This window comes from Panulirus ornatus, chromosome 33 (assembly GCF_036320965.1).
Source record: "Panulirus ornatus isolate Po-2019 chromosome 33, ASM3632096v1, whole genome shotgun sequence".
NCBI classification, from domain to species: domain Eukaryota; kingdom Metazoa; phylum Arthropoda; class Malacostraca; order Decapoda; family Palinuridae; genus Panulirus; species Panulirus ornatus.
Genome location: NC_092256.1, coordinates 13,534,230 through 13,559,130, shown reverse-complemented (window position 1 = coordinate 13,559,130; position 24,901 = coordinate 13,534,230). Strand labels below are relative to the sequence as shown.

At 37.7% G+C, this 24,901-nt stretch overlaps 1 protein-coding gene and 1 long non-coding RNA gene across 2 annotated transcripts in view; both read left to right on the top strand.

Moving 5' to 3' along the window:
- CdGAPr (GTPase-activating protein CdGAPr) overlaps positions 1-17,586 on the top strand; it is a 302,985-nt gene extending 285,399 nt beyond the window's left edge. Inside the window, exons 12-15 of the mRNA XM_071682068.1 lie at positions 4,088-4,322; positions 5,286-5,470; positions 10,601-10,720; positions 12,913-17,586. Coding sequence (XP_071538169.1) covers positions 4,088-4,322; positions 5,286-5,470; positions 10,601-10,720; positions 12,913-17,586 — 5,214 coding nt within the window. The remainder of the gene's footprint in view (positions 1-4,087; positions 4,323-5,285; positions 5,471-10,600; positions 10,721-12,912) is intronic.
- A 3-nt stretch (positions 17,587-17,589) lies between these two features.
- LOC139759481 (uncharacterized) lies at positions 17,590-23,500 on the top strand. The gene is made up of 2 exons (XR_011715068.1): positions 17,590-17,978; positions 22,236-23,500. It is a non-coding gene; the product is annotated as an uncharacterized lncRNA (long non-coding RNA).
- The last annotated feature ends 1,401 nt before the right edge of the window (positions 23,501-24,901 follow it).

Here is a 24,901-nt window from a genome sequence, read left to right as displayed (position 1 = left end):
CCCTCGTTTAGATGTATAAGGTCTTCTTTTTCTTTGCTCTCCTCTCCGTGTATGTCCATAGTATTTCAGCACACACTGGTCACCTTGCTCATTTAAGTGTTATTCACAGAAATAAGCTCGTGTTATTGATTTCCTCACACCACATATTCTGGGGCATTGTTATTTCCACTCTATGCACCATCTTCCATCCTTTTGCACCAAGGCTTTTATTCCTACAATGTTGTCTGGACCACTATACCAAAAGCATACCACCTTTGCCCCAATTGACGCTGCTATTTTCCTTCCACAGTAACTGTAACAGTCGTTAATATTATCAAGGTGGTGTCAGGAATTTACTGTTCGTTGAAAATATAAATGTGAAATAATAGACTATACTGAATGTTTTTACTTCCCCGATAAGAGTAATTATCAAATCTATATTTTTCAAATGTAGGAATATCAGTTTGAGCATATATCCATATCTCAGTCTTATTAATCATAAGGAAGTGTTTAATCCATGTATGTTTACATTTTTGTGATTGTCTTCTCTTCAGATTCTTCCTGGCTCTTTAAGTATGAATATTTTCTTAAAATGATATTGTATTTGCAGCTCAGTTTTATTCTGGCCAATTTACTGTATAAAAATCACATTGTTTATAAAAACATATATGTTTGGATGACAGTATTAATTGAGAGACATGATTGGTTGGATATTCATTTTCATGCTGTGTAATAGATGAAGTAAAGTACAAAAGTTATAGTATTACATTCTCTGTAAACATGAATGTGATTCATATAAATCGTATTTTTTAGTTATGTCTGAATCAATGACTCAACAGAAATATTAGGATTTTTCCTATCAGTAATGATGACTATTGTGCTGATATTTCCAAGAGCCACAATCTTTTCCCTACAAGATGAATGATGACTTCCGAAGAATGTTTAAAAGTTCACTTAGACCAGGCATCTTAGACAATAACCCTTACATTCAAGGAAAACAGGCAAAGAGAGACCCACATGGTGCAAAATTGCTGCACTTTTTTGCACTTCCCCACTTTTTAAGTCACCAACCCACCATGATGGCCAAGTTATGAATGAGTGACTAATAGAAAGAGTATTTATTCATTGTTTTTCCACTAGTTGTCATGAATGGCCAATGACTTACTATCTTTGCTCTTTTTAACAAGCATGGGAATATTTCAAGAGGGCAGTGTAGAAATCCTGCTTGCTCTATGTAGGTGTTCCTCAGGCTAGAGGATCAACAGAGACTTCACTTAATATATTAACAATGAAATTGCCCTTCCAGCTGCATTGGTTGTGCAGCTTTTGAAGAATTCAAAAGATGGTATAGTTTTTGGTGCCCCCCCCCCCATTTTTTCCAACATAACTGATGACAAGCTAATGTTCCACGTGAACTAGATCCTATTCATCCACAGTGGGATCCATCTGTGAATCAAACAGTTCAACTTCTGTGGCTACACTCCCTCAGAAATTTTTTTTTTAAGTGATGGTTTAAGTTAAGCAGAGTGTGGAATCTCTGAATAAGATTTTCTGACTCATCCAATATAATTACCATGATCTGATTATTTCTAATAATACTCATTGTTTGCTTTAACCCTTGGAATACATGGTTTTATGCATGAACCCTTTCTATAGGCATAGATTTGTTTATTTTTCAAATATTTGAGGTATTACAGGTACCTGTCACTGTACATGCATTTTTAGAGTAACATATGGTCCATTTACACTCTTATTCAATTCATGTGGGCTGAAGTTTAGAATAAAGCAATCATCATTGGGCTGGCAGAGTGATGATGTAGTGTTGCCTGCACCATGCAAGAGGCACGCCTACATATGGCATGGGTACATCTATCTATAGTCATGGAGCGCTACAGTATTTTGTGCTGTAGTATGCTGTCTATTGCATCATGCCATCAGGGTTAAAATGGATGTGCTCAAACGTTATGAGACAGGTGAATGAACAGCTGATATCAGGCATGCCATTCAACCAAGTGAATCTTTTTTGTGGACCATTTGTGATCATGAAAAGAAGAGTAAGGAGAGTGCCAAGAGTGCAACAGTAATCAATGCTTCTAAGACCTTGTAGTCTCAAAGTTCTGTAATGAAAAGAATGGAACGAATGTTGATCACATGAGTAAATGACCCTCTTCCCCAGTAACTCTTCCTTTCCACTCACCTCCTCTCGCCATCAGCACCAGTAAGCTATTAGGAACAGTAGTAAACATAAGTTTTTGAATTACTTTGTTAGTTTTTGTTTATAGTCATAGAATTCATTTAACATTATGTATATTATACAGTATTTTATATTTCCTGGTATATGTATAATGTAGTTTTGCACTGGTATGATATTTAGTACTGTCTTATCAATAACAAAACCTCCAAAATATCCATTACTTACATCATTTGAGTTAACTGATTTTGATTTGTGCACCCATTTTCAAGAATGTAATTATCACTTCACTCAGGAGGTTCCAGTTAAATTTTATGATATGAATTGCAATAAAAATTAAACAACTAATTTATCTTGGTAAGGTTATTCTGAAGATGGTACACTGGATGGGGAGAGAGGTCTACCATGCCATTCATCTATATTTTATATAGGAATGTATGAAAAATCTTTCCATACTAAACCTACCACAGACATAACTCTTATTAGAAAATGCACCAAAGAAGAGTACAGTACTATACTGTCCCCACAGGCAACCATTTTGGAGCATAACTTAAAGAGGAACTCAATAGGATTTAGATTTAAATGCCCCTAGTCAGTGTGTATATAAAAAAGAACTCTGAAGAATGTTATTCTTATGACATGATGGCTAATTGCCTTAGTCTGAAGTATCACATTAATTGGTTAATGATTTGCTTCTCCCTGAATCATTGCCATTACATGCAAGTTTTGTTTGGCATTAAACATTCACTGGACAAAGAAAACCTGCTTTAATGCAGATGATATTCTCTGATTGTGTAGATAGTCATTTTCATATTTCTTGTTCTCACTTTCCTCCTACTTAATGGCGTTCAGTGAATGAGCACTAATTATGTACCATGTATTAGCTGCTAAAGTGGATGGATAATGTGAAGGGTGAGGAAAAGGAATATTGTGCAATTCCTGCATCACCTGGGTCTTGCCTGGGTTGTTTTCTTTGAATATGAAAAGGGAAAACATCCATGCACTTTTATCCTGATGGGATTTTTACCTTCATTTTGATTCAGCCATCCATACGAGATCTTTTTCACAGCAAGTTTTCTTGTAGATTATGTTAATTATTATCTAAAGGATTAGTATAGCATATGCTGTGGGCTGCAACTGTTGGATTTTAAAAAAATGAGTTTAGGTGTTAAGTAACTGGAAAATTCAGAAAGATTTAGATGTAAATATGGGAAATAGCATAGTAGAACTGGTGAATGAAAGAAATGACAATATTTTTGTAGATATTCTTAGTACAGTGTAACTTATGGATAGAACTGATATGACATTTCAGATTTATGTTTTGTGTTAGATAAAAATGTAAAATGGGATTGTCTTGATATGTTTTGATTAAGAGGACCAAAAATAAGGACAGATTTCTTTTGGTGTTGCACACAAATGTAACGGAAAAAGTCTGTAGCTTATATTTTATGGTCATGTAGTTGTATACTTATGTATCTAAAATACTGACATGAATCTTTGATTGAATTGACATGCAAATCATTTTATAGGCAGCCAGAAAGGTCAGTTGGGTGTTCGGTATTTCTTTGATGGAAGATAGCTTGTCTTTTATTATTGGTTTCATAGCCCCTCTAATTCCAAGGCAACTTTTCAGTGGTGATGCACATGCCTCTTTTTTTATCTTTTTTTTAAGTGAAGCACCTATAATATCAAACAATAAAAAGTGAATGGAATTTTTGCATTAGGCAGTCTTAACTTATTTTCATAGTTTCTTGTTTTGCATGTTGATATGCAGTGCTGATACTGTATATTGTTTTAAGGCATGTGTTTCTTGTCTATATCTCTACATACTGATGTGTATAATAATATGTTTTCCATGTAACAGATGCTTATGGTTAATAGAATAGTTAAAAGCACAATGTTTTTATGCCACTTTAGGATGTTGGGACACAGGCAGTAGTGACAGAGTATCTTGTTCGATATGTGGACCTTATATTCAATGACAAGATACCCACTTTCTCACATTCCACAAATGGAGTGGATGGAACACCAAAGAAATCTCGTCCAAAGTCTCTTGCCATATCTACTCCCACCAAACTGTTATCAATAGAAGAAGCAAGATCTAGGGCTCTCAACACAGCTATTAAGCCAGACCAAAAATACATCGAAGTGGGTAAGTACCTCTGTGTTTTGAGGAAGCTAACTTCATTTAAGAGTCTTATAGCCAAAAAACATATAGAATGTTTTGGTTTCTGTTTGACAAGGTATAGAGGTTAGTGTTCCTGACCATGACACATTCATGGGTCGCCCAGGGTCGAGCACATAGATTCGAATCCTGGTGGTGGTAGTCAGTCCACTGTCAATCCAGCTGTTCATCCAGCCCTAGGGGTTGGTCAATAAAATGGGTACCTTGCTTAGGCTTGGAGGGGGAGGGATGCTATTTCATGTGTGCTGGGTCTAGCTACCAGATCTGAGTGAACAGGGTATAATTATTACCACCAGTGTTGGATGAAAAAGTTACCATCCTCTGGTTATAAAGCTTGCATTTTGTGGTTGAAGTCTCATTTCTTTCCTTGTAAGAGTTTTGTTGTATTTGCTGGATGTAAGCAGAATTTCCATCATCATCATCAGTGTATTTAGGAAGAGAGCAAACCTGTCAATTTGTGGTCCAATGCTTAAAAACAGTATTGGTGTGTTGAGAAGTTTGTTCTTAATTGTCACAAACTGATTGTTGAATAATTTGCCTCATATTGTCTGTGGTTTTATTTCAAAGTTTTTATGACACTTTGATGATTTAGGGACTTGTGTATTTTGTTGAATAATTTACCTCTTATTTTCAGTGGTTTTATTTCAGAGTTTTTGAGACACTTTGATGATTTAGGGACTTACGTATGTGCTTGATCAATAAGGGTTACAGTTCAAACACATGGGCTACTGGATGTTGTCTGATAAATTTTGCAGCTCTCATGTAGTTTGTCTGTGTATTCTTATGTCCAACACAACCTTCTGTTCTTGCAGAAGCAAGCAGTCTTTTTAGCTTACATACTGTCACATTGTAGAAACAAGCCCCACTATCATTTATAGCTACTAGCTTTTATCTGATATTACATGTTTCATATCCCTGACTTATCTACAGGTGGAGGGCCACAAAATCTACCCCCAAAGTATCATACTGTAATTGAACTACCTAATCGAAAAGGTGGCAGCCTCAAGCAAAAGAAGTCTCCTTCAGGTTGGAAAAGTATATTTAGTAAGGGTCGTAGCATGCACAAGCACCCAAGGAAAGCATCTACACCAAGTGATATACACCTAAATATCTCGGTAAGCTTTTGTTATTGTATAAAGTCCTACAAACAGAAGAAATATATAAACTGAATGACATCCTTTTTCATGAAAGAGGAGCACTTCTGATTTTTTCATAGTAAAGTTATGAAAAAATAAGATGAAGATTTAAATATGTCAACTGAAGTTACTGAATATGTTGAAGAAAGCAAAAATTATCTTGAGAAAGAAAGGGAAGTATAACATAGTTTATGCATTCACTTAATACCCTAAAGTTTATTACAGTCTTGTCAGCCCTTGCATCTAACATTTTCTCACTAATATTTTATATTTATTATACTTGATCTCCTCTTCCCTAGCCAGCAAGGTGGCATCAGGAAACAAATAAAGAAACACCCATCCACATGTATACACATATATATACACATATGCACATACACCTACATATTTGCCATTTCCCGCATGAGCAAGGTAGCGTTAAGAACAGATGACTGAGCCTAAGAGGGGAAAATCCTCACTTGGCCCCCTTCTCTGTCCCTTCTTTTGAAAATGTAAAAAACTGGAGGGGAGAATTTCCGGCCCCCCACTCTTTCCCCATTTAGTCACCTTTTACAACATGCAGGGAATACATGAGAATTCTTTTGGATGTTAATGTGCTGAGAGGGGCAACTGGAGGGATGTCTGATCATTATCTTGTGGAGGTTTTCAGAAAAGAAAGAGAGAATGTTGGGGTGAAGAGAGGCTGAGAGTAAGTGAGCTTGGAAAGGAGACTTGTGTGAGGAAGTACCAGGAGAGATGGAGTGCAGAATGGCAAAAGGTGAGAGCAAATGACGTAAGGGGAGTGGGGGAGGAATGGGATGTATTCAGGGAAGCAGTAATAGCTTGTGCAAAAGATACTTGTGGCATGAGAAAGGTGGGAGGTGGGCAGATTAGAAAGATTAGTGAGTGTTGGGATGAAGAAGTAAGATTGTTAGTGAAAGAGAAGAGAGAGGCAATTTTTGCAAGGAAGCAGTGCAAATGACTGGGAGATATATAAAAGAAAGCAGCAGGAGGTCAAGAGAAAGGTGCAAGAGGTGAAAAAGAGGGCAAATGAGAGTTGGGATGAGAGAGTATCATTAAATTTTAGGGAGAATAAAAACATGTTTTAAAAGGAGGTAAATAAAGTGCGTAAGACAAGAGAACAAATGGGAACATCGGTGAAGTGAGCTAATGGGAAGGTAATAACAAGTAGTGGTGAAGTGAGAAGGAGATGAAGTGAGTATTTTGAGGGTTTGTTGAATGTGTTTGATGACAAAGTGGCAGATATAGAGTGTTTTGGTCGAGGTGTTGTGTGAAGTGAGAGGGTCAGGGAGAATGGTTTGGTAAACAGAGAAGAGGTAGTGAAAGCTTCGCGGATGATGAAATCCGGCAAGGGGGTGGATTTGGATGGTACTGGAGTGGAATTTATTAAAAAGGGGGTGACTGTGTTGTTGATTGGTTGGTAAGGATATTCAGTGTATGCATGTTTTATGGTGAAGTGCCTGAGGATTGGCGGAATGCTTGCATAGTGCCATTAAACAAAGGGAAAGGGGATAAAGGTGAGTGTTCAAATTACAGAGGTATAAGTTTGTTGGGTATTCCTGGGAAATTATATGGGAGGGTATTGATTGAGAGGGTAAAGGCATGTACAGAGCATCAGATTGGAGAAGAGCAGTGTGGTTTCAGAAGTAGTAGAGGATGTGTGGATCAGGTGTTTGCTTTGAAAAATGTATGTGAGAAATACTTAGAAAAACATGGATTTGTATGTAGCATTAATGGATCCGGAGAAGGCATATGATAGGGTTGATAGAGATGCTTTGTGGAAGGTATTAAGAGTATATGGTGTGGGAGATAAGTTGCTAGAAGCAATGAAAAGTTTTTACCAAGGATGTAAGGCATGTGTACGATTAGGAAGAGAGGAAAGTGATTGGTTCCCAGTGAATGTTGGAATGTGGCAGGGGTGCATGATGTCTCCATGGTTGTTCGATTTTTTTATGGATCAGATGGTTAGGGAGGTGAATGCAAGAGTTTTGGAGAGAGGGGCAAGTATGCAGTCTGTTGTGGATGAGAGGGCTTGGGAGGTGAGTCAGTTGTTGTACGCTGATGATACAGCACTGGTGGCTGATTCGGGTGAGAAACTGCAGAAGGTGGGGGGAGAGAGAGAGAGAGAGAGGTTCTAGGAGCATTAAAGAATGTGTGGAAGGTGAGAATGTTATCTCTGAGAGCAAAAATAGGTATGTTTGAAGGAATAGTGGTTCCAACGATGTTATATGGTTGCAAGGCATGGGCTATAGACAGAGAGTTGTGCAGAGAAGTGTGGATGTGTTGGAAATGAAATGTTTGAGGACAATATGTGGTGTGAAGTGGTTTGATCGAGTAAGTAATGAAATGGCATGGAGAGAATAAGTGAATAGGAGATTGACGAAGAGGATATATGTGTCAGAGGTAGAGAGAACAAGGAGAAGTGGGAGACCAATAGGAGGTGGAAGGATGGAGTGAAAAAGATTTTGAGCAATCAGGGCCAAAACATACAGGAGAGCGAAAAGTGTGCAAGGAATAGAGTGGATTAGAACGATTTCGTATACCAGGGTCGACATTCTGTCAATGGATTGAACCAGGGCATGTGAAGCTTCTGGGGTAAACCATGGAAAGTTTTGTGGGGCCTAGATTTGGAAAGGGAGCTGTGGTTTCAGTGCATTATACATGACAGTTAGAGACTGAGTGTGAAACGAATGTGGCCATTGTTGTCTTTTCCTAGCATTCCTTCACACACATGCGGGAGGAGGGGGTTGTCATTTCATGTGTGGCAGGTGGCGATGGGAATGAATAAAGGCAGCAAGTATGAATTATGTATATGTGTATATATGTATATGTCTGTGTATGTATATATATGTGTACATTGATATGTATAGGTATGTATAAGTGCGTGTGTGGACGTGTATGTATATACATGTGTATGTGGGTGGGTTGGGCCATTCTTTCGTCTGTTTCCTTGCGCTACCTCGCTAACGCGGGAGACAGCGACAAAGTATAATAAATATAAATAAATAAAACAGCTACAATTGAATCAAACATTACAAGGTAGTGGCACGAGCTGCCTTTTCCCTGGTTTGGAATTAATGAAACCAGATTCATCTCTTTCCCCTTATTTCATCATCTGGGCTCAGTTCTTCTCAAACTAACTGGTTTATGATGTTAAGTGACTCTGGTAGCCTAAGGTGGGACAAGCAACCCTGTCGTCAGAGACTCTTTCAACTTCGATATTGGTCCAGTTAATGCCTCTGGTTCTTATAATCCACCTTGACCTTGTTATATGACCTCAACCTCAAAGTCTTGGATTCTGGAATGTACTTGTTTAGATGACCATTTACCATACATTTGATCTTTTCAAAGACAGTAACAGTCAATCCAGAAATAATTTCATGCCTTTGAAAATTCTGATGATTCAGAAGATATGACAGCTTTATACTTAAGAGTTTTTTAGCTTGTTTCATGACAAATGCTTAGATAGTAACACAGTTGCCGTTTATAAAGAGTGCCCTTCAAAAAGCCCTTTATGTGGGTTTTCTTATTAATGTGACAGGCCCTTTATCCTGCAAATTTGGGTGATGTATGTCTATGTGGACATACTGCAAGCAAAGGTAAAAGTTAATGGCAAGGCAGGTTTTTAGGCAAACTGAATACATAGGCACTGTATTGGTTATTCACATGCTGGTTTGTACATCTTTTGATTGGCAATTGATGGCAGAGCTATTTTTCTCCCGTACAATGAAGTTTCTTGACTAGGTTATTCATTTAATATCAGGAAGATTTGATTGTCCTAGTCTCAGCAACTGACAGTAGGTAAAGAAATATGTCTAATATTCAAGGTTTTCCATACAACTGTTTTTACCATTCCAGTTGTTTACAGCAAACCTTCATAAGCAACAGCACTTTGTGTAACCAGCATGATTTCACTGTTTTAGAGGTAGTTTCCATTGTACCATTTGTATCTACCCCCAAATATCTGGACATGTGAAACTAATGAGGCTACCTTTTTGCCATCTTGTGATGTATAATAAGCAAATACTTTGATTCTTTTAACTACTCTGGGCATCAGAACTTCCTTAACTTCTGAAATCTGAAGAATTTCCATTTTTTAGTTAATAAAAACTGTTTAGAATTAAGTAGGCTGCATGCTCTACAAAGAATAAGTTTATATTTTGCATATGTGATATGCACTTGCAGAGTGTCGTGTGTGATCTAGTTTTTTGTTGTTTCTTTTTTACTTGGCAATTAATTGCATAACTGGCATAACAAACAATTCAAACAAAGCTTATATATAAGACAGGGAAATTAAATATTTTGTGAAGTTACTTAGTTTCCATTGCCATGAAGGTGCTTTCATCCTGCCATTGATCAGTTCAGTAGATTCATTATAGTTTGATTTTTTTTATCTTATCCACATTAAGAAGAAGCAAAGGAAAATCTCAAAATTTTGATAGGATTAATTGGTTAGACTTGAGAGAAAAAGAGGAAAGGCAATAGTTTTTATGAGAAAGTTTATAGCACCTACCATTTGATGCATAGCTGTAGTAAGGTTGTATAATAATCAGGAAATCTTTTGTTCATATAAATAGTTACAGGAGGGCATATTCTGTCAGAAGAGAGCATGATGGTTTGGGATACACTTAGATAACTGTTGCACTTAACAATTTTATCACCTGTTTCAAATTAAGGATTACCTGGGAATATTTAAGTAATTCATCTATTTTCCAGAGAAATCATACATTAAAATTTAATCTTTGCATGTAAGTCTGTTTGGATGACATGCTTTATTTTTCAAATGCACATTTAGTGGCTAGCATGTTAGAGAAACCTGAAGAGCATATATTAAGCTTAGTAAAATTCGTAAAATCACTGTAATTTGTATGCACAAATATTATCTATGGGATTAACAAGGTGCTCATTCAAAAGGTAGCTCATTCAGTTTCCATCTTTATTTCATTTTTTTCCCACATTGCTGAGTAATGAGTATACTGTAGTTATACATTGTACGAATCTTGGTATTCTTGTGCTTTTCTTTTAACAAATTGCTTTGCTTGGCTTCCTCTTAGTCTTGTCTATTTAGCACACTAGCTCCATTAACCTTGACCTGTGTTGCCACTACAGGACTCAGTGGTGACTGAGACAGATATTGCCCCTTCTTCCTCCAAGCGTCTTCGACCTGTCAAGTCAGTAGAGTCCCTCATCTCTGCCTCTGCTTCTTTACATTCAAACAGAAATTCACAGGTTGGTACATTCTGATTGGTATAAATGATAATGAGATTTACAGTGTAACCTTACCTTTAAAATTCTTTTCATATTAATTTCATTCATCAGGTATTTTGTTAATGCCCTGCATAAACTTTCTTGGTCACACCTTTGTGGTATTACAAATAGCCTTCATTGTCCCATTTGAGTTTGAATCTCACTTAATTCTTGCTGGTCACTTTATCTGTACATTTACCTGATCATCCTTTCCACATGCTTTCTCTTCAAGACTTAAAACTACAGCAAATGGTCCTTACACAGTATCATATGCATTCTTTGGAATACTTGTCTGATTCTCGTCTTAACACCCTTTGTCATTTATTAGATTTGTTTTAAGGACTTTTGTAAATCAGTGATTATATTTCAGACTTAAAATGTAAGTTGACTACTACTGATTGCATGAGAGAACAAGTTTTCAAAGACATTGGAATAATATATTTCATTGTAGATGACATATATTTTACTTTTAGGTGATTATTTAGGTGATTACAAATGATGATATCTTTAACCAAAGGGAAAAGCTCCGTGACTCTAGATTACTTCAGTGAAATAATTATATCTTTCTCTGTTTTTTCTACTTCATGTTATCTTTGAATCCATTCCCTCTCAAAAATGGGATAGATAAAATAGCATTCAACCTCACCGATCACTCATATTCGTCCTCTAGTTATGTACAGTGTGGCAGTGAAAAGTCTTCCACCTAAACTAGATAATTCCATAATTATTCACTCTGTGCAGCAAGTTTAGCTGTTACCTAAAGACTTTTACTCTGCTTCTGATCATAGTTCACAAAACACCCTCCATAAATATGATAAATATCAGTCATTCCTATGACATCATCGTTGAAATATCTGTAACCATTGGTAGATCAATACTAAATATTTTCATCTCTTGTAAGGGTCAACTTTTTCTCCATACACCATTTGTTTTATCGTAGATATTAACATACTCTCATCTGCCAAATGTTGTATACGTAAAACTATCATAACTTACTTGTCAATGATGGTCAGTCTTCAGATATGGAGAGTGATTTTATGGACAATGACTATCTTCCAATAATGAAAGTTGGCAAAGATGAGGCAGGACTAGGTGTTTCTTGCACAAGAAAAGGCAGTGTTCCCAGCACTTGCTTGAACTTGACCAACACTGTGTGTGACTAGAGTAACTACTAATTTAACACTTATCACTTTTATGAAAAAACTATCAATGAATAAAATTGATTTTAACAATAAGAGGTTTCGTATAAGTTAAAGCTTACTAGTAATCAGTGTTTTGGCGTAAGTAAAATACACAACAAATCATGCCTTAAGGCATATCATTTGACATGCAGGCCGAACTTTTAAGCACTTTGTGCTGACAAAACTACAAAACTTCTACACATTATCAAAGTGATAGCTGTGGATGACATATACTTCTGTGAAGTGATTATTTCATCGTCATATGAATGTCTTTAAAACTAAGATTACTTTTTCATGTAACATGAAAAATGTTAGATTTTCAGGGTTAGAAAGGAAACATAACCAAGGTGATTAAGAGTTCATTAGTTTAACAGTTAGTCCTCTTGTCCTATCATCAGGTACATAAACATAACTATGTTCCCCACCATCATATGCTTTCCATGTTCACTTAATTGTTAATTCATCTTTGCCTGCTAGAAAGTACATACACCTACTTGTCTGTTTTCATTTTCATTAGTACTTTCTTTACCTCCTCTGCAACATTACAAACACTAATTCAGTATGCTTTAAGACCTCTCATGCCCAAGATACAACATTCCTAATGAAGGCATGAAGCAATTACTCATAAAATGTCCTGCTCTCACCTCAGACACTTTGTGAATGCCTTCTTTTCTTCTGCTTCTTAGTTCCTCCTTTTTATGGTCTTCTCATAATATGGTTTCATTGTTCTACCAAGCTGTGGTCCTAGGAAACAGAACTGCTCATCATTTCACTGAAACACTCTTCTGATCTTCCACCAAAACCTGCTGTCCTTGCCTAGTAAAACTATTTTTTTTTAAATACCTCCTTATCTGCTAAAGTAGCCACTATTTTCTTAATATTCTAATTTAGTTTGTTTGTCAATAGCTTTATTTAGTTTCCTTTAATTCCCAGCTTGACTTTTGATATATTTGCTTGATATAGTTTCAGATATTTTTCTCATTTACTTTGCAGGCCCTAGAGTCACCAGAGAAGCGGGAGATATTTGACTGGGAGAAATATGAGAGATCTCCCCAGGACAAGTTCGAAAGCAGAAGTAGCTCCTTGTCTAGTCCTATCCCTTCTCCACGCACACACAACCGCTCTGTTTCACATGACTCATACTTCAACACTCTTGAAAATCAGTCAAACAATATAACTTCCCAAGTGCCAGTCAAAGAGGAAGGTGAAAGTGATTTAGACTTCTCACCAGATAATTCAAGGATATACTTGGATATTAGTGAACTTGATTTAAACTTTAGTACTAGTGAAAAAGACTTGAAAGGCTTTGAAGTGGACACTTTGAAGTCAACTTCTGTTGAGGATCCAGACAATATGTCTAGTTCCACTTTAGATATGGAAAACTTAAGTATGTGTTCAGAGAGTGCCAGAAGTAAAGAAAATTTAAGTCCCAGGCCAGAGAAAAAGAGTCTGAAGGAAAAATTTAAACACAGGTTCACCTCACCACCCACCCAGCGGAGAAGTGAACCTGGTGTAAGTGACTCGAGTGAGGACTCACGGAACAACAGCTTGAAAAGAGCTTCCACAACACTTAAGGACAAGATTGTTCATGCTCTCAGCCCAGAAACTTCTCGTCGCCGGTCTGAGGTTTCTCCAAGACCAACATCTCCGTGCAGTTCTCCAAAATTTAAACATGTACGCACAATCGATATGGACAGAAAAGATAGCCAAACCGTAAAACTAGATGGCCAGACTCCAAAAGCAGAATTCACTGGTTTCATAAGTGGAGGTAGAGTATTACCAGATACTGAAGGAAGTATAGAAACGGTAACTGCAGAAATACATGTTGAGGCAGGAAGTCAAGAATCTGAGGATACCCCTTCAAGGCTAAGCATGGACTGTGCTCTCATAGATCCTGAGCTGTTAGATAAAATAACACACTTGAGAACTTCACCATCAGTGAGTGTATCAGAAGTAAGTAGCACCTCTCTTGCTGAAGCAACTGTATCAGACAATGAGAGTTTCACTCTGGGGAGTAGTAGCAGTGGAGTAGGAACTGGAGATGGAAAAGGAGTATGCTTAGATAATCTTGGCAGTCTTCCCGCTTCCTCTAATTCAGTAACTCCAGTAGCACCTTCGGTTGCCATAGTTGCTGAGAACTCAGTGATACACCAGGAAATTTCCAGTACTCCTATTACTCCTGTTACACCAGTGCAAGAAGACATCATGCCACAACAGGGTTTACCAAAACCCCGACCCAATTCCCTGCTAGGGCTCCCAACAGCTGAGCTCCTAACCCTAGGGTCTGCTCTCACATCCCCAGAGACTCCCCAAGGTGACTCCACATTCCTGGAGATTCAGTATCACCCACTAAGTGACACAACTGAACCTTCTACTCCTAGTGAGTCCCAGTTTGTCCAGGACCTAGTAGGTATGGGACAACCAGTGCCATACCCCGCTGCTATTGAGGAACCTCGACAGTCAAGCCCACTATCCATAGACTTGAGTAGCAGTGATGATGCAACTGAAGAAGGTCCTATGTATGAAAATGTAGATGCAAGTGGCTCAGGACAGCCTTTGAAAATGACTGAATCATCTTATGATGAACCAGCACCATCATGTTCATCCCCAAGTGTTCAGTCTTCCCAAGCTAGTTTTCAGACTTCTCAAACAAGTGGTCAGGCTTTACTAGAAGAGTCAGAAATTCCAGACTCTGAAGTAGATTATGAAAACTATAATTATAATTCTATGTATGAAAATGTTCAGTATGGTGCTGAGTATGAAAATGTTGAATATGGACCTGATTACCAGAATATTGAATATGAAACAGAACTTGAAAATAAAGATAAAATAAGAAAAGGAAGTGTAAGAGAAGTAGAGCCTGATGAGAAGCATAAAACTGTCAGTGCTTCAGAAAGTGATATTTGTTACGAAAATGTTCATGTTGCAGAAGAAAATGAAGGCATGATAGTGGATGGTGCATATGAAAATGTTGAATCTCTTGCCAAGGTATCTGAACCAGTGTATGAAAATGTTGAGGAAAGTAATAATGAACAAGACCATGTTGTGCCTGATGCAGATGATGCTTATGAAGAATATTCATTTAGAAACCAGCCAAAATATGAAAACATTGAATTTAGTTCTCAGGCATCTGCTGTTTCTGAAAAAATGGTGAGTGATGAAAAAACTGATGTTGAGATTGAAGGGGAAATGGTATACCAGCAAGTCAGGTTCCTTAGGAAATCTATCCAAGAGGTGAATGATATGCTTAAGGTAAATGGTGAAAATCAGCAGGTTTTAGAACAGACTGGTGTTGGTGCTGTGGGTGACAGTGAAATGGATACACTTTTGCACACAGTGGACTTAGTTGATAATTCTTCAGAGCTTCCAGTCCAGGTGCCTCAAATGGACAACACCAGTATTTCCCAAACCTCTGAATCCATGCCTTGTTCCCAGGATTTTGTACCAGAACCTGAGGGCACTGTTGTAGATGTGGAGCTTCATATTCATCCAAATGAGGATAGTGAATGCTTGGACTCACCCATCACTCCCTCATCAGTAAGCATAACAACTGAGGTATTAGTTCTCCCTGCTTTTGCCTCACCAACAGAGTCCACAACAGATGATGTTACCTCTCCAGTGAGTAGTGATGAAGCTACCTCCCCAAAGCCCATGCATGAAACTCATGATCATTGCTCTTCTTCTCCCTGTACAATGCCACCTGTTTTACCCAGTCTTTCCCCACCCACTCCAGAGAATATCCCAGTGCCTCCAGCTGCAACATCTACACCAAATAGAGCTTTACCCTTACCAAGTATCATTAGTCCTGCTCCTTGGCCTCGGACAACTCCTCGCCATACATCTATTGTTGCACCTGTACCACGACCACGACAATTACCAAAACTCAGTTTATCCTCACCACTGATATCACCAGTCTCCACACCATCATCTATTTCCATTTCTCCAGATTCTCCTGCAACACCAGGCACACCCAGTAGTGGATCTGCCCAGGTCACACCTACTGAAGAAAATATCCCCCCTCATCTTCCAGATTACCAGCCTAGTCATTCACCACTTAACATCCAGAGTCAGAAATCTGAAACAACACATTCAGTTGAACCTAAAATTCACCACACTTTAGTTGAAGCTAAATCCCAAGTTGAGTTTACAGAAGGTGGAGCACCTGAATTGGTGCTGCCTTCCCAATCTGCAAGTAATGATTCCAAAAGCCAGATTGAATGTAAAGCCATACCATCATCTTCTCAGCCTCCATCTTTCCAAAGATTTAGAAGTTCTCCAGATTTCAGGTCAACATCTAAAGACCCAAAATTAGGCACTGTCACTCAAGAAAGCACCGCAAAAGATGTCGAGGAGGCCACTACAATTGAAGTTGCCAACATTCTTAGTAATGTCGATCTAACAGACCCACAAAAAAGAGAGAGAATAGAACAGTACAAAAAGGAAAGGCGATCATTTCTAAGAGAAAAGTACAAATCAGAGAGCTTCCGTGGAGAAAAAGATGAAATGATCTTGAGGCTTAAACAGAAAGCCACAAGTCCATCTCGACCAGAGGATGATTGTGATGAGGGTGATGATGAAATTATTCGAAGTTCAAACACAAGATCTACAAGTCCAAGAAGGAAAGAAAGTATAAGCCCCTCAACACAACTTCATGAGGTTTATACAGGAAAAACCAGCCCAGTTAGACAGGTCGGAAGTCTCAGCATTGTGGAAAAATCAAGCATGGATTTGCAAGGAGTGATGGACAAAAAGGATGAACAGACTGAATGTTCTGTATTTAAAAGAAATTCGCCAGCTAGAAGAAGTCTCAGTGATATGGGAAGAGTGGGAGAATTGAAAAGTCCAACAAGGACTCGCTTCTCATCTGGAAGCCCAACTCCTACTTTCCACAGAAGCTGTAGTAGTGGTAGCAATGGTAGTAGTGGTGGCAGTAGACATAATGTATTAACAAGTCCTCAGTCTAATATGAGAAAATCACTAGACAAGGATACAGTACTTCGGTGCTCTAGCAATGACGAAGCAAAGTCAATTCCATCAAAGAAAATTTCATCCCCAACAAGTCCTGTAAAGTCTCCATGTGAAATTCCACCTTTTCAAAGATCAGCCAGTGCTAGAGGTAGTGGTTGCCGTAAGACTAATAAGGATGATATTGATGAAGATATAAATGTTAAAGAACGGGTAGCCATATGGAGCAAGAGTCGAGAAAAGCTCTCTGGTTCAGATACATTAGAAAAAGAGAAGGTTGAAAAACTAACCAATAAAAAACAGGAACAGAAAGCAGGGAAGGAAACTGTAACGAAGAAAAACTCTGCTTCTACTCCCTTGTCACCTGTGAGAAAAACATCCATTCCAAAAGCAACCCCTTCTTCCCCAGGCATTCCCAAAGCAGTCTCATCATCTGGAACTTCTAAAGCAACCTCTTCTGGCATTCCAAAAACAACTCCTCCCTCTCCCACTAAAGTTACTATGAATACTACAAGCAAACTGGGAGAGGGCAGCAGTGATTTGAGTGCACAGGCTGCTGCAGGAAATGCAGCTGCAAGGGGGAACTGTGGACAACAAAGACGAATTAGGGACATGGCAGCCATATTTGAGAGAGATTCACCAACAAGTGCCAAGCAAGCTGTTATAAGACAAAGTTCAAGAGAAGAGAAGAAGGAAAGGTGAGAAGTTTGATAATGTCCTTAAGCTAAGCATTTTGATTTACTGAAGTAAATTCATGTTAAATCTCTCTTGAAATAATGGCCCTTGATTTTAAGAAGTGGCACTCTCAAAATCAAGCTTTATTAAAATTATGATCCTTGCTTTTAAGTTTACCTGATGACTGTACTATGAAATTAATTGCCTAATCATTGAATTTTGTTGTATGAGGGTATTGTTTTGAACCAAAACTCGAGATATTATCATATTACTTGTATATTATGTTAGGTAGTAGTTAGGCAGTCATCCATTGTGCAGGTATATAACTAATACTACCTGCCTGGTATCAGGAGGGTTAGTGATGGCTACGTAGTGAGCCAGCACTTCAGTGGTAGTCAGGCTGCACTCCTCTGATCTAGGTAGGTGTTTTTTTCTTTCTGCCACACCCACATTTGGACTACTGGCATTTTATCCACAAACATACCTCTAATTTTTAACACACACTTGACGTCACCTAACTTATACAACTCATTCCTCTTAACTGTAGATTTTCTTGCAGTAAGTTGTGCACTATCCCTGCCTTTTGGCAAAATGGTAGGAGCAATAGATAGGTACATTCAACTGGAACATTAGGTAGAAGTTGTAGGTAGGAACATCAGGTGGGAGCATTAAATAGAAGTAGTTGGCTGGAACTTTGGGTAGAAACATTAGGTAAAACTAGTTAGTTGGGACATTAGGTAGGAGCCTTTGAAAACACTGTGCTACAGTTGCCCTCTGTTAGTGGCCTGTTGAGGGTGAGGCCCCAAAAGTTTAAGGAGGATCACTGAAGTGTACCAGTTATAAACTCTTTTGCCATGGCCATCCCCTTGAAGGAGTTCCCGAAGGAAATGACATGACATATAGATAGATAGATAGACAGCTACTTGTTATAGAGCTAGTTTGAACATATCTAAAAGACTCCATTAGAGGAGCTTACCACTGACATTATATCAACTGACTTTATAAAATTTTGCCATAGTATCCACGAATTGATATGCATCAGGTGTCAGGCTGGGCCAGTGAGATTAATGTCTCGGTTCCATCATGGACGTATTGTATCTCCTCCCACATCAGCAATTAGTTAACTTCTCCCAAGGTTTATCTCTTAAATGATGGCCATCATCAGTTGATGGGGATGGTGGTCATCTTCACATGATGCTTTAATTTTCTGTGAGGAGAGTATTTACTCTTCCCAGTATGCCTTCAGTCAACCTGCAGATTTTCATACACACTAACACCGTATAAAATAAGTAGATTATTGGATTACCCAAGTTAGGAGAAAGAAGGCTTAGTGAGGAAGTATACCAAAAAATATATAAAAAAAAGTATTTAACTAGAGCAAGGGAATGATTTTGACAGCCCTGGAGTATACAACCCAGTTGTAGGGAATGAGTTATATACAATATCCTGTGCATTTTTTTTTGTTTTTTTTGTTTTGTTTTTGTTGAGAATTCTTATAATTTGCCTTATTTGTACTGTATGATTCTTCACATTTTATTCACATTTTTGTGTGAAAATTAAGTCGAGAAATCTACAAGAACCTTTACCCATTGAATCCTATGGTAAAATTGTTTCCACTATCTTGAAAATGCTAGGATGTATTTTCCAGTAACACACTTTCATAGTAAATTGATAACCAGGTGTACTTGACACTACCATCTCCAAAAATGACAAAAAAATTTAGCCATTCACAAAAACTACAGTGGAGTCACTTAGAGAGCAGTTCTTCCCTCAACCTTCTCGAGCCACCTCTTACATGACCTTCCATTACCACCTGTAGACCACATTATCAAAAGTCTTCTGATATACAGATGGCCTCACAGTCACATTACAGCACTATGACATTGCTCAAGCAATAACAAACATGCAGTGTTACGGTAAACACTGAGGACACTGGCTAACCCAAATCAGATCTGTATCCCCAAAGAAATCTAGCATCGCATTCTTAACCATAAACAGACATGAATCCAATGTACACCCTCAGCAGAACTCCTTCCATATTAGGTGATATATACAATTCACACCTCAAACATCAACATAAAGGCCACAAACTAAGTAAATGCCTTTAGAACTCTTACCAGCACCAGTTTTCGACAGAGAAAAGAATCCCTTGGTATCCTCAACAAACAGTGCATCTGCTCTACCCTAAACTATACCTTGCGTGTATGGTCATCCTCCCTGTCAAAAACAAGAATAACAAAGCCACAGACTACTCGGAGCAGAGCACTCAAAACAGTCACTGAGTGCCAAGGAAATATAAATATTCAACATGTAAACAAAGAAACAAAAATACCTCCAAAGCAAGTACTCTTTTTATCCAATGGTAGAGTGCTTCTGTTAATGTAGAAATTTAATCAGTGAAGCATTACTTGTTCTTGAAAGTGCATCAGACCATCCTCAACACTACTGAGGTGAATCCAAACGTTAGGATGGAGTTCTGTAAAAACACCACTTCTTTGCTACAGCCCATGGATTAGGACATGATTGCCTCCAACACACCATAATACCCGAGAACATTCCCAACTCCTCAAAGGCACAAGGTGGGGAGGGTAAGCCATCAGTCAGGGAATGGTGGAAAAATTTTAACCATGAATACTGTGGACAACACCACTAAGTCATGGGACGAAGGCATGCCCACAGCTGTGAACATTGTTTGGGTTAAGCTATAGCCTGAGTGTGGGCATGGTTTCTCAAGTTATGGTTTGCCAGAAACTGTGCCCCAGATCCAGCAGACAATTCTGACTCTTGCCAGCAGTGTTGGCTAAAATTTAGAAAAATGTGGCTGACTTATTGGAGTCATATTCTAAGGATTTGATTGGTGAGAAATTCATGCAACAAGTTGGAGAAAAATGCTGAAGAGGAAATGTCTGAAACATCCTTCACCACACACCACTTAACAGCCAAGGGGATAGCAGCAGCATTCAACTACGATGCTGTGGACACTTTGATGAAATTGATCCCAACTATGTATGAGCTCATCTTTTCCAAGAACTATAAATGTTTCACATAGCCACAGGAAGGTTTACACAGAGAGAAATAGAGTGTGACACAGCTAATATTGGATAACTTTCAAATGACCAAAGAAAACTTTTTTACCTCCAACTGAAACAGTCACTGATTAAGATAATTCAGAGGATGACATAGACAAGCCTAATTTCCCTTCCTGTCCATCCCAGTAACCCTTACTTCAGCCTGTCTTCCTCAAGCCCTCGCCATTGTATTTTCTGATAATTTTTTTTTAATACTGTCAAAAGATGGATTTGCTATGTGGCTTTAAAATATAATTTTGAATATGAGTGTACTGAGTAACAATAAAATAATTAAAAAATATACATGCAACATGAATGAGTTAGAAATAGCCACTTGATCTAAATGAGATCCATCATCACTCCAAACCTCCATTAGCATGTAAATGTTTAGGATAACAAGCAGCAGGAGGTCAAGATGAAAGTGAAAGGGTTAAAAAAGAGTGCAAATGCGGGTTGAGGTGAGCAAGTATCAGCAAACTTCAGGGAGAATAATAAAAGGTCTGAGAAGGAGAGTACATGAGAAAAATGAGAGAACAAATGGGAACTTTGGAACATCAATGAAGGGGACAAATGGGAAGTGGTAGTAGGCAGTGATGAGGTAAAGAAGAGATGAAGTTTTTTGATGTGTATCACTTAATATGAATAGATGTAAAATGAACCATATATGTCTAAAAGATATATATGTCTAAAAGAATGAATGAAAATTATAAGTACATCATTTTCAGTGACATAGTCACAAAGTAATTCTGAAGATGTTAAGTGTAAACTGAAGAGAATGCTGATGAACATGAATTTGCAGGAATAATCCTTACATTGCTTTTGTTAGGCAAATATGGATGATATCATTGAAGGAAATGATATGGAAGTAGCTTGGAAAAGCTTCAGCAAAACCTTCAAAGTAGTAAGAGGGAACATATGTACCAATGCATAACAGATGGTCATTTTCTAAACAAAGCCAAAATGGTGGAACAGAGAAATAAGATATACTGTACTTGTTGTCCATGAAAGTAGCACATAAGGAACAACTTAAATTAATAGTCGAGTTAATTGAGAAGAACAGCTAACGGGAAACCTGATGATCCCGTTATCTGTAGGAGAATATTAAATGTATCCTGTTCCTAATCTTACTAATGATAAAGACAAGATAGTAAAGTGGAAAACTCTATTTAGTTTAACTGCTGGAATAGTGGAAGATATTGTGCGTACATGGTGGACCTCTAGGTATTGGTATCTGATTTTTCCAGTCTTGAGGCTAATTGCTTGACATGTTGCTTGGTATATGGATACTGATGAAAATTTTAAAGGCCTGTCGGCATATCAGCGTTCAGTGTAGCCTCAGTGCATGTGTTGAGACAAACAGTGAATTAGATGAAGTAGTCACAGCACAGAAATGAGTGTGTCAAAACTCATTTTTCTGCTGTAGAAAATGAAAATATTCTATAGGTTTCTTTTATTGTACTGACTCCCTTCATTGACTTTATGCTAAATAGTGTTAGGATGATTTCATTTATGTGATATGTAACTGTGGGTTTATATCTTTCAGGTAGTTAATCTGTCATGGCAGTAAAGAAGAGGTGGATTTATATAAGCTTCCCATTTCTCTATTAGGTACTGAAAAAAAAAAAGCATGATGCTGTACATCCCTGAACACCAAAGATCAACCTCTCATCTGATGCAGTAGCTTTCACACAAACTCCAGTTGTAATCACCACTCGGGATTGGTGAATATACTCAGCCAATCAGAACTATTTATCCTTCACCCTTCAACTTCATTACTGGACCCTCGAGTGGTGACGAAAATGTGGGTTGTCATAATGAACTGCTGCTTCTGCTCTCTACCAAGAACTTGTTGTGGTTACATTCCAAATATTTTTTCCTCATATGTGCATGTTACTAACTACTTTAGATCTGATATTCTCTTCATTAATTCTTTCTCTTGCTCCAGGCAAGATTGTGCCATTACAACCTATAGCCAGTTTTGATCCAGATTCATCTGAACCCACTTTCTGAATATGTCATACACTGATGAGTGTATGTGTTATAACTGAATATTTTTTAATTAATATTTTATTGCTCAGCTGTCTGTGTCTACTGTCATGTTTCTAACTCTTACCAGTGATGTAAATATTACCATTTTCACTTGTGCATCCAGTTTGAAGTTCATACTTGTGTTCATTCAGTTTGTTGTTGCTGTGTGTGTGTTGATTCAGGCATAACTTTTTATATTTTTATAAATGTAATTGGATTTATGATCAGTTTAAACTCTGATAATAATTTGTTTGTAATATATTAAAATTTAAAAAGAAATAAGTCTTCAAAGCACAAGAATAGGAATAATTTCAAATGCTGTGTACCTGATTCACAGCTTACAAGGAGAATCGCTATCTAATATATAAAAAACTTAATTACCTATCCAAAACCTTGATAAACAGTAATCAGATTGTAAAGATTAGGGAAGTAAGATATCATGTGCAAAAGTGTTTTCATGGAAGTCCATTTGTATAAAGTATCACAACTTGTTTTGAAGATATCTAGTGTAAATACTTGTATGAAATATAAGTATGATAATTTTTTTTTCATCACTAACCTTTATCATGGAAGAAACCCAAAGATCTTTATCCATGATGTGAGAAGAAATGAGATATGTGTATCTCCTGTTTCTGAGCCTGACAGGTGAGCTGAAGATACAGCAGCTTATCATGTTCAGACATCACTTTGGACTATAAACTCTGTGGCAAGTCCCAAAAAATTTATTACATTAGAAAGATGAATCAGGTGAAAAGTGTTTTAATGAAAGTCCACTTGTATAAAGTATGATTGTTTTGAAGATATCTAGTGTAAATACTTGTATGAAATATAAATATGATACACAGTTTCCTTCATTAGTAACCTTTACCATAGGTAGTAAAAAAAGGGATGTAAATGCAAGGAAAAAAAAGATAGAAGTTCTTCCCTTCTAATGGTATGTCTAGAATTACTTTGGAGTACATGGCATTACTAGATCTATAGAAAGCATATAAACAGTTGACAGAAATGCCTTGTGGAATATGTTACATACACAAGATAACTGGAAAGCTACCAAATACAGTGAAGTTCTCACTAAAAGCTTAAGGTAAGTGTGTCAGTAGGCAAAGAAGACATTGGGGAGTTTCCACGGAAGTACATGTAAGGGGTAGGTCTGATGTATGCTGAGGTTGTAGGGGCATAAGAGGTGAATCATTAGTTTCTTGCAAATGATGCAGCTATGGTGACAAGAGTTCAGAGAGAGTGTAAAAGAAGAGATGAAAGTCGATGAGCTAAAGTAAGGTAATGAGGTGCATTAGGGGTATAAAAGAGGGTGATCTGAATAAAAGTTTAAAGAGGGATTGATTACTTATATCTGTGTGCTACAGTAGCAACCAGTTTCCTGGAAATTAATTAAGCAGCAAATGTAACCACTGGGGTGTAAGAAAGTAACAAGGTGAAAGAGGGTCTTCAGGTTCTAGGTGTTAATGCTATCAGTGCTTCACCAATCATATGTGGTACCAGGGCCAGCCCTAGCCTTCTGGGTGCCCCTCAAATCTTCAAACTCTCATAAATCACAAACTCTAATGGGAGCCCTGGGGTATGCTCCCCCCAAAATTTGAAAATTTAGGGTGTCTGAGACACCATTTTCTGCTTTTTAAAAGCTGCCATACAATGGTTCATACCAAGAGGCCCCCTTAGTGGTTTAGGCCCTATACTCTAAGCATATAGGAAATCATGTGGTACACATATTGCTCTAAGCATCAAATGAGATGTTAATGGATGCAGCCCTCAACTGAAATCAGAGCTGTTTCATTCCACCAAGTACTCACATGTTACTCCCAACCTCCTGTAACAGGTGATAAAAACATTATTCACCTCAATCACCCATTAATCATCACAAGATGTACATGTGTGTCTACTAGGTGTGATGCCACAATATGCACCCAATAAGATACACCATATAAATAGCAAATAATGTAATGAAAGAGAAAGCTTGTAATTATAATTCTTTTCTATTAAAGTACATACAAATTAAAAAACATATTTATAAAAGATAGAGCTAGATCTAGAATATTTCTAGATGAAGAGGAAAGGGAGCAAGTATTTTGAAAGATTGTTGAATGTGTCTGATGACAGGATGACATGTGTTGGGTGTTTGGGTCAGGGAGGTATGAAAAGCAAGTCATTGTATCTAGTCTGGGGAAGAAACCACAAAGAGGTAATAACTACAATCAAATATGCATGCATATGTGGGGTAAGGATCAACC